This window comes from Protomyctophum parallelum (genome assembly GCF_964188405.1).
Source record: "Protomyctophum parallelum genome assembly, chromosome: 19".
Lineage (NCBI taxonomy): Eukaryota > Metazoa > Chordata > Actinopteri > Myctophiformes > Myctophidae > Protomyctophum > Protomyctophum parallelum.
The window spans coordinates 3,633,079-3,643,325 of NC_139717.1; the positions used below are offsets into that span (position 1 = coordinate 3,633,079).

The 10,247-nt window shown below is 43.7% G+C and overlaps 1 protein-coding gene across 1 annotated transcript; it reads left to right on the top strand.

Moving 5' to 3' along the window:
* The first annotated feature begins 4,532 nt into the window (after window positions 1-4,532).
* LOC310876573 (uncharacterized protein) lies at window positions 4,533-7,751 on the top strand. Its single transcript, XM_083790141.1, has 2 exons — window positions 4,533-5,118; window positions 7,436-7,751. The coding sequence occupies exons 1-2, from the start codon at window positions 4,538-4,540 to the stop codon at window positions 7,572-7,574; spliced, it is 720 nt and encodes a 239-aa protein (XP_083646267.1). The 5' UTR covers window positions 4,533-4,537; the 3' UTR covers window positions 7,575-7,751.
* Window positions 7,752-10,247: the final 2,496 nt, after the last annotated feature.

The following is a 10,247-nucleotide window of genomic DNA, read 5'->3' on the forward strand; positions in this document are numbered from 1 at the left end:
GTCTAACTGGAAAAAACTGAAAAGGCAGCGTGATTGGTATGGACATCCTGGGGGAATTAGAGATGGAATTGTCATTGTTGTGTTCATTCACTATTGCGGCTGTAGGCTGTTCAAAAGCTGAGACACTCGTATGGCACGCACGCAAAAATAATTCATGTCCACGTCTCCAAGGGAGTAATTTTGACCATTTAATCTTCTTCACAGCGCAGGTACGAACGACAGTTCCCAGCGAACTGTTATATACTACCGTGGTAAATGGTAAATGGTAAATGGTGCATTTATATAGCGCCTTTATCCAAGGCGCTTTACAGAGATTGTGCATTACATTCACCCATTAACACACACATTCATACACCGATGGCAGCGGAAACCATGCAAGGCACCAACTAGCACATCGGGAGCAATCAGGGGTTCAGTGTCTTGCTCAAGGACACTTCGACAGTAACTCTGGGGGAGCCCACAGGGTTCGAACTGGCAACCTTACGGTTACCATCCAGGCACTCTACCCCTGAGCCACCGCCGCCCCAATAACCGTGGATGTTACAATGCCTTGTTGCGGTCAACAGAAAATGCCAGGTCCCATGAAGCTCACCCTCTCTCCGTCCAAACTTCCTCAACTCTAGTGCCAGCTAAACGCCATGTCGTTATTAGCGTGGCAGCGCCCAGCCCCAGTGACCGCGCCCACCACCTACAGTAGCACCTACCAGTGCAGTGCCCAATCGGTCCTATTAACCCATTCTGACCTGAGATCAGATTCATACGAGGGTTTCCACTGGACACACACTGGTCTGATTATAACCCATTCTGACCTGAGATCAGATTCTAAAAAAATGTCAGTCGCTCTTCGATTTTTCAAAAAATAGCAGACCTACAAGCTCGTATCGCGCCACTCGGTGGCGCGATATGAGCTTGTAGATCTGCTATTTTTAAATAGCTAAAGCATAACATGATGCCGACACCAAAATGGGTGCCTTTATGGATCCTACTGTACATTCACCATGTGGGCCCATAAATGATTTGATCTTCAGCCAGTGTATTAATTATAAAGTCATTTGTGAACCAGTGTGTCAAAACAAACACACGGCCCAGGCCGTAGCGTAACGGTCTGGGCACCGGACTGGTGATCCAGTCGCGGTGTGCCGCGGGTTCGACTCCCGGACCCGACACGGCCTTTACCGCATGTCATCCCCCCATCTCTCTCCCGTTTCCTGTCAGCCTACTTTCTATCCCTTAAAAAATCAATAAAGGCGTAAGCCGCAAAAAAAAACAAAAAAAAACAAAAAAACAAACACACCCCAAAGGAAGCAGTATCGAGGGTAAAAAAACCTGATCTAAAATAAAATGTCACTGTAATGTGTGGTGCGTGCCGTGCATGTGACACTATGTTACATTTTGGATAGACATATTGAAAGACCATTTAATAAAGGTATCTCTCTACATTATTATTATTACAGCACAGTCCCACAACATAAATAACCTCACAGTGTTCCTCCCTGATGAATCAGGGAGGTGAGTTAAGAGGTGAAACTTAGATTATAACTAGAAAAAGTGCCCTTCTGGGCACAGGTCTCCACCAGGATAGGAATGTAGGACATATGTTTGAAACTGAGCACTCCTGTGAACTTTGGAAGCCAATCTTAACCAATCAGGATGGAGTCTGAGAAATCTGAAAGACCGGTTTCGTTGAATGGCTCTAGAGAGACTGTGTACCAATTTGCGTGATGTTTGGACAAAATCTGTAGGTGTACTGTGCAAAAACTTGTTTTGCACAAAGCGGCCTCCTGGTGGTGCTATAACAGGCCGTTCTGGAAAGTTTGGGGCAGAGGTTCATCGTTGGCATCCAGGGAGTGTGTGTGCAAAATTTGGCATCGACCGGGTTAACGGTGGCCGAGATTAGCTGCTCACGGACACACACACACACACGGACGGACACACGGACGGACACACGGACGGACGGACGGACGGACGGACGGACGGAGTGCAAAACATACTCTCCCCCCATGCCTTCGGCCTGGTGGAGACAACTACTTCCACCCTACCATCCCTATTCTGGGAATATTATAGGCCAAATGTAACATTCGGTGAAAATAAGACAAATATTCAGCGACTAAAGCATATCCACAAGGTCCCCTAATAATATCAACAAAATATAGAGAGGTTTAAAAATGGTTAAAGTAGAGATGCTTCCGATAAGCGGTAATCCGCATTTACCCCATCTGGAGAAACTGATCTTTTATTACACCATTTAAGCGGTATAAATGTCAATCAGATATACAGTATAACATCATTTTGCATCTTTGTGAAAGGCCTAAACCTTCTCCCCTTCCTCCCCACACACACACAGGAACAGTTTTGACGTGGATTTTGACATTTTGGAAATATTAAAATTTGCAACATTTCACAAGATCAGTATCGGACCTATCAGTATCGGCCGATCATGAGAAAAACAATCACCTGATCAGAGCATCCCTAGGTTAAAGCAATAGTATTGTGGCTTCATGTACAGAATATACATTCTGCTATGCTCATACTCAGTGTTGTTTTTGGCAGCAAATTTCTATTTAGTCATAGTCTCCTGAATAGTTTTCACTTAGTCTTAGTCACATTTTAGTCACCTGGAATGTATTAGTGTTAGTCTAGTTTTAGTCGACTAAATGTCATAAGACTTTAGTCGACTAAATCTACAGGCGATTTTGTCGACTAAAATGTATTTTTGCAGACCTTGTTGCCGTCATAATGACTTATTTTACACTTGCTGAAAATAGCCGATCTACAAGCTCACAACGCGTCGCAGCGCGACGCGTTGTGAGCTTGTAGATCGGCTATTTTCATCATGCAGCCAAGTGTAAAATGACTTATACTAGATCTCTTGTCCTCTAGTCCCTTCCTAACATTTTTGTCTAGTTTTTATTTGTTGACTAAATTGTCAGTATATCTAGTCATAGTTTTAGTCACCATAGCATAGTTTGAATTTAGTTTCCATTTAGGTTTCTTCAGTGGAAAAAGGTAGTCGACGAACATTTTTCGTCTTAGTTTTAGTCGACGAAAACAACACTGCTCATACTGTACACCTTCATGTCTTACCTCAGGTACTTACTGTAACCCACCAGATAGATATCCGCTACTATATGAGCTAATATACAGATCATTTGTTTTGTTTTTATTGATCTCTCTCTCTCCCTCTCTCTTCCCCCGTGCGCCCACCTCTTCTCCACCCCGTTCTCTTATGGAAATATATGGAAAAATATGGAGCTTGCACAAAAACGAATTTCAGTTTTTATAGCTGATTCTGATGTTCTGTTAAAGAGTGATACTGATATATTTAACCTTAGATGCACTACCAACTACCACTTCTTACTGGGATAACTTGTGTTGCGAATCTGCCCCGGCATGTTTATGGAGACTGTTATTTTAGGTACATATGTTTTTTCCACTGTTGCAAACTCCTATAACTAAAGACCATAAAGCCTGCATTCCACAACGTGAACCTCTATACATTTCACCTCATCATCTGTTCTGTCAGTTCACTGAAGTCATTCAAGGTCACTGTAGTACCACCTGGTATGGATGTCTGTCTGCAGCCCTAAAGTCACAACTGCTGCAACAACTGAACATTTGTTCAAAGATTGTTGGACAACCACTTCAGAAACTTTATACATCCACATATGATAACAGCATCCTAAGGTTAGCAAGGAATATCACCTCTAATGCTAAGCATGTGTTGTATGGAGAAGGAGAATATAGGTTGCTACCTTCAGTAAGGAGATATGGTGTATACCAGCATACAATAAGGTCAGACTAAAGAGGTCCTTTGTCCACCAGTCGACCTTGAGGCTTAATCAGGAGTTGTAGTAGCCACAGGATAATCTAAGCAGTGGATATTGCTCTTGTCTTCATGTCTTTATGTATGTAAATTGTCTTGTTCTTTGTGTTATGTCAAATGTGTGTATGTGTGTTCTGCATACTTGGCTGCTGTGTCACAAGACAAATTTCAGTTTGAACTGACAATAAAGTACTACATATCATATCATATCACTCACCTGAGTCACCTCTTCCTCCTCCTCTCTCTCTCTCTCCAGGTCACCTGAGTCACCTCTTCCTCCTCTCTCTCTCCAGGTCACCTGAGTCACCTCTTCCTCCTCCTCTCTCTCTCTCTCCAGGTCACCTGAGTCACCTCTTCCTCCTCCTCTCTCTCTCTCTCCAGGTCACCTGAGTCACCTCTTCCTCCTCCTCTCTCTCTCTCTCCAGGTCACCTGAGTCACCTCTTCCTCCTCCTCTCTCTCTCTCTCCAGGTGACCTGAGTCACCTCTTCTTCCTCCTCCTCTCTCTCCAGGTCACCTGAGTCACCTCTTCCTCCTCCTCTCTCTCCAGGTCACCTGAGTCACCTCTTCCTCCTCCTCTCTCTCCAGGTCACCTGAGTCACCTCTTCTTCTTCCTCCTCTCTCTCCAGGTCACCTGAGTCACCTCTTCCTCCTCCTCTCTCTCCAGGTCACCTGAGTCACCTCTTCCTCCTCCTCTCTCTCTCCAGGTCACCACCATGTGGCGCTACTGGACGGTTTCCATCCTCCTCTGGGGATCAATGGCCGCCCCGACGCTCTGCCAGAGCGGGGACGACGACGACGGGGGTTCAGGCGGCTTCCACGTCTCCATAGAAGCGACGTCAGCCGCCAACGTGTCCCGGGCGGCGGCCGTCGGCGGCGACGCCGCACCTGTAAGGTTGACGGAAAAACAAAAGCGGATGACGCCCGCGTCGACCTCAGCGCCGACCACCACACCACCACCACCACCACCAACGCTACTCTACGAGCCCCGCCCGGACAGGTGCTCGGTCAACTTCGACACCAACCCTGCCACGGCTCGGAGGCTGAAGGCCCAGAGGGAGGAGCTGGCCTACCTGAAGGCCATCCAGCATGGGAACCAGGCGGTGATGGAGAACCTGGTCCAGTACGTCGGGGCGGAGCTCGGGGACCAGAGCTACGCCGACGTGATCCGGGAAAACGTGGTGGGCATCCAGGAGGAGCATGTGAGCTGCCATGGGGTGGTGGAGAAGGCCATGGAGGATTTAGAACAACAGCTGCTGGGAGGAGACGTCTCCGAGGCCCTCGGTTCGCTGCACAAGTAGGTTGAATTATTTAAAAAAGTTAAAGGACAACTTTAGTTTTTTTCAACCAAGGTTCATGTTTTAGGTTGTTATTAGAGAAAGTAAAAGATGAGTGTTCTTTTTTTCTTCATTTGCTGCTTTCTTTCGTTTTAGGGATTTTAGCTCTTTTTGACAGCTGGGCGGGGGCATTCGAGCATGGGGCTAAATATGTATTTTTTTACCACATTTGATGGTGATTTATTTTTGTATTATTTACTATAGTCCTAATAAACCCCAGGAAATTACATCTGGTTACAGAAGATCACAGGATCTATTGAATGTGAAGGTAGCCTACTGGGGGAAGGCTTATACTGTGTGTGTGTATAGGCTCAATATGTCAGTTTGTCACATTCAGTAGATCCTGTGATCTTTTGTGGCCAGATGTAATTTCTTGGGGTTTATTAGGACTATAGTAAATAATAAAAAAAGAAATCGCCATAATATTTTGTAAAAAAATACATATTTAGCCCCATGCTCGAATGCCCCCGCCCCCCTTTCAGAAACTGCTAAAATCCCAAAAACTAAAGAAAGCAGCAAATGAAAGAAAATGAACACTCACCTTTTAGTTTCTCTAATAACAACCTAAAACATGAACCTTGGTTGAAAAAAAACTAAAGTTGTCCTTTAATTAAATGCACCAACAATGGATTGGGTGGCTTTTAGCTGTTGCTTGCTGGCTGTTTTAGTGGGTGTGCTACCAAAAGAATGTCTCTGTGGGAACGTCTGGGGATCGCTTAGGCAATACAAGGCAGACGTACGCCGCCGCACAAAGATCTTTCTGCCGCAGACCTTCAGGCATGAAGCAGTCAGTGAATGTGACAGTATTAGGGTTCAGAGTGTCATCCCTTGATTACTCAATGTATCACACCTGTGCCAAACATGTCAGAGACAAAACAGAGTTGTAGTCCTATACAATTAAGTGTAACACAAAAAATGAGTACAAAAGGAAAACATCATTATTTACAATAATTATATCAAGCTGTAGAATTCCAGTAACACCACAAAATGTTAATTTATCCATAATTTATATATTTATTTACGAAATGTGCTGACATTCAAACTTTCATCCGTGCTTCAGAATCTAATAGTTACCCATGTCAGTCATATATGATTTTACATATTCATTCCCTTCCTTGATTTTTTTGAATTATCTTGTTCATGAACATGTTTACAAAGACAACTATTTGCTTATCACTTCATCAGCATTACAGACCCTCTCAGACCCCTTTTCCACCGGTTGGTTCCCAATGGGAACCGGTTCAGTTCTTTTCCACCGGTTGGTTCCCAATGGGAACCGGTTCAGTTCTTTTTGGTTTTTAGTCCATGAGCCAGAGCTCCAAAATGGGTGGGCAAACTATACCCTATATTAAATTGTTTATAGGATCAATACAAGTAAATTAATAAATGATAACCCTTCCACAGTAGTAGCTTTTTCATATTTTCGATTATTTTGCATATTTTCCTACATAATGCCTCATTTGCATATTTAAAAATGTAAAATTTGTAATATAATAAATCATTGCCTTCATGTAAGTACTCAATTGGGGAAGTTTCATGGTGATAACAATCTAATATAGGTATGGTTTTGCTACACTCAATTCATAATTAATGTTTCAATTTTGTAGCTCTGGCTCATGGACTAAGAACCAAAAAGAACTGAACCGGTTCTCATTGGGAACCAACCGGTGGAAAAGGGGCCACAGTGTCCTGCTAGCTCTTACAATGTCCGTGCTTTATTCCTAACACTGTTGACACTGAGGCCTGTATTTTGCGTGTCTTAAGTACCAGGTCTTATTCCCTAACTTGAGTAAACTAAAGACCTGGAGGCGTGGTCAATGCCATTTGGCTATTCTGAGTGCAGGCCAAAGAGCATTGATCACGCCTCCAGGTCTGTAGTTTACTCAAGTTATAGGGAATAAGACCTGGTACTTAAGACACGCAAAATACAGCCCTAGCAGTCTAATAACAGTTTGCCATGTCCAAAATGTTACACACAGTATAAGGGCCGATTCATACTCCTATTTTAGAGCCGAATAAAAGTCGGTTCGGCTCTGTAGAGTGCCTACAATTTGACGTCATTTGAGGTTCGGGGGAGCCAAAATCATTTCGGCAATATAATAGCGCCGAAACAGCGGTAAAATAAGAGTATGAATCGGCCCTAACACAGTTTGCCATGGTCCAAAATGTTACAGACAGTATAAGACCCCTGCTGCTGCACTCATCTACCTCTGGCCTGTGTCTTGTGTCTCACTAGCCTCACACATCATGCTGACTCCTGTTTGTCTTCCTGATCAGAATCAGAGAGGAGTCCCTGGCCTTTGAAGGCATGCTCCGTGCGGCCGCTGACATCGCCGGCAGGCTGGAGAGCTCGACGCGCTCCCTGCATGCATCATTCACCAAGAAGCTGAAGAACACTCCCACCGTCCATCGCTAAAGCAGTCGGTGGTCAGACGCTCAGGATGTACAGTTACAGTACAGTACTGTACAGTACATGCCATCTGAACACATTACTTTTGTTACCTTTTGGTAAGCCCAGTATCATTAAAGGACCACTTCACCACTTTTCAACCTATCTTCATATAATAGGTCCTCATTAATAATCATGATAAAATGGCACAATTTTTTTCTACTAATAGGAGAGGCTGTGGGCAGTTTAGAAACCAGTCTGTGTCTCATAGGAGGGCTGTGGGCAGTTTAGAAACCAGTCTGTGTCTCATAGGAGGGCTGTGGGCAGTTTAGAAACCAGTCTGTGTCTCATAGGAGGGCTGTGGGCAGTTTAGAAACCAGTCTGTGTCTCATAGGAGGGCTGTCGGCAGTTTAGAAACCGTATTCCAGTGAGATCATCATTAGGCAGACTTTTTTTTAAACAAGATTTTCATTATCGTGAGAACGATGGCTTCCATTTTCGTATTGCAACTTTTTCAGGACTAGAAAGACTGCAGTTTTTATTAGCTTGTATTCCCCATCGATGATGTCACTGGAAGACGGTTTCTGAACTGCCCACAGCCCTCCTATGAGACACAGACCGAGTAGAAAAACATTGCGCTTTATTGCGATTATTTGTGAGGACCTATTATATGAAGCTAGGTTGAAAAGTGGTGAAGTGGTCCTTTAATAATCATGACGAGAAATGCGACCTCCTGCATGGAATTGGATTTGGAAGCCGACCACCTCGTTTTCCAACTGTGCTACTTATACTTACTGCAGAGTCTCTTGTGTTACAGACAGTGCTTATTTTATGGAAATAAACTCGGTCAGACGTTTCAGAAGAAAAGGGGAAATCTATGCATTTACTGTATTTGCATTTCTATTCTTTCTTCCTATTCCCCCTCTACCCCCCCCCCCCCCTCTCTCCCCCGACACGGTGGAGGCAGATGGCCGCCCACCCTAGAGTCGGGTTCTGCCTGACGTTTCTTCCTAAAGGGGAGTTTATCGTTATTACCATTGTCGCAATATTGCTTTGCTCTGGGTGGATCTTTGTTGGTTGTAAAGTGTCTTGAGACAACTTGTTGTTATTTGACACTTTAATAATTTAATTGAAAAAATGTAACAACAAGAGGGTATAGAGCGGCGCAGTCCCTCCCCCTTTCAGAACAACGAACGGCCCAGGAAAAGAAATGCAATGCATTCTGACCATAGGAATGTAGGATAGTATTCATTTAAAGACGGTTACGCCGCGGACAAAACCAACTCGGATCGTGGCAAATCATGACAATGAACACAATGTTTTGGGGGCCGATCAAATCATTTATAAGAAGAAAAACAAAACAAATAGTGTTATGTCTCCTGCCTTTATTTTCTTCTTTCTAATGATTTGATCGGCCCCAAAATATTGTGTTCATTGTCATGATTTGTCACGATCCGAGTTGGCTTTGTCCGCGGCGTAACCGTCTTTAAATTAATACTTAAAGAAAATCCTATGGTCAGAATGCATTGCATTTCATTTCCTGGGCCGTTCGTTGTTCTGAAAGGGGGAGGGACTGCGCCGCTCTATATCATCTCCCATATCAACCAATGCAATGGAGAAGAGAAACGTGGAGGTCATGGGGATGTAATAATGCTTCTTCCTCTGTATAAGAATGACCATAATAATTATGCACCCTGGGAGATGTAAACCCCCTGGGTTTCTCTCTTTACTATCCTATTTAAATAAAGAATAGAAAATAGAAAAATAACAAAACGTTATATTTCACGACCCTGCATGCTGTAATAACGTTAATAACTCATTTTGGGCGGGAACCCCCTTTTGGTGTTAGCATTATGTTATACTTTAGCTATTGAAAAATAGCAGATCTACAAGCTCGTAGCGTGCCACCGAGGCGCGCTACGAGCTTGTAGGTCTGCTATTTTTGAAAAATCATGAAAATGTGGTGCAAATCTTTGAATATATATTTCAGAGCGAACATTTTTAACTAAAATATTGGCTTCTGGGGGGGGGGGGGGGGGGTCCCTGGAACGACATATTTTGAGATGGGGGTCCGACGTGGCCCAATAGAGATAATTCTGGGGGTCCTTGACATGAAAAAGGTTGAGCACCACTGACATAGAAACATGGGGTTTTTCAGATTTTTTTTAGGATTTAGAAGTCTTTTTTTTAATCGACCTCAGTCCAAAATGGGTTAAAATAATATTTTCCTGCATGGAATGAGGCAGTCAAAATGATGGCTAACGGTATGTGGAGCAGAGGGAAGCCATGGTTGTATGTTTATGCATTACGTTATATTGGTCATTAGGGAGAAAAATACAGAAGGTCTCTGGTAGTTTAAACTCTTTGGCCATCTGGACTTCAGGGTAAGGATGGAGGCTGGGATATTATATATACTTTGGGTCTTCTGTCTGTGTGCAAAAATCCTGATTGGAACCAAATGGACCCTCATGGATCCATTTTGTTTCCATTTGTACATCTCTCAGCGTTACAAATGGATGCATTAAGCCAGGGGACTTTACTTTTTGAATGGAGGTTTACTTTTTCCTACTGTGAAATGAAATCAAGCTAGAACACCTTCCATGTGATTAACCTATTCTGTACGGGAACCCCTTTTGGTGTTTTAACTATTGAAAAATAGCAGATCTACAAGCTCGTAGCGCGCCACCGAGTGGCGCGCTA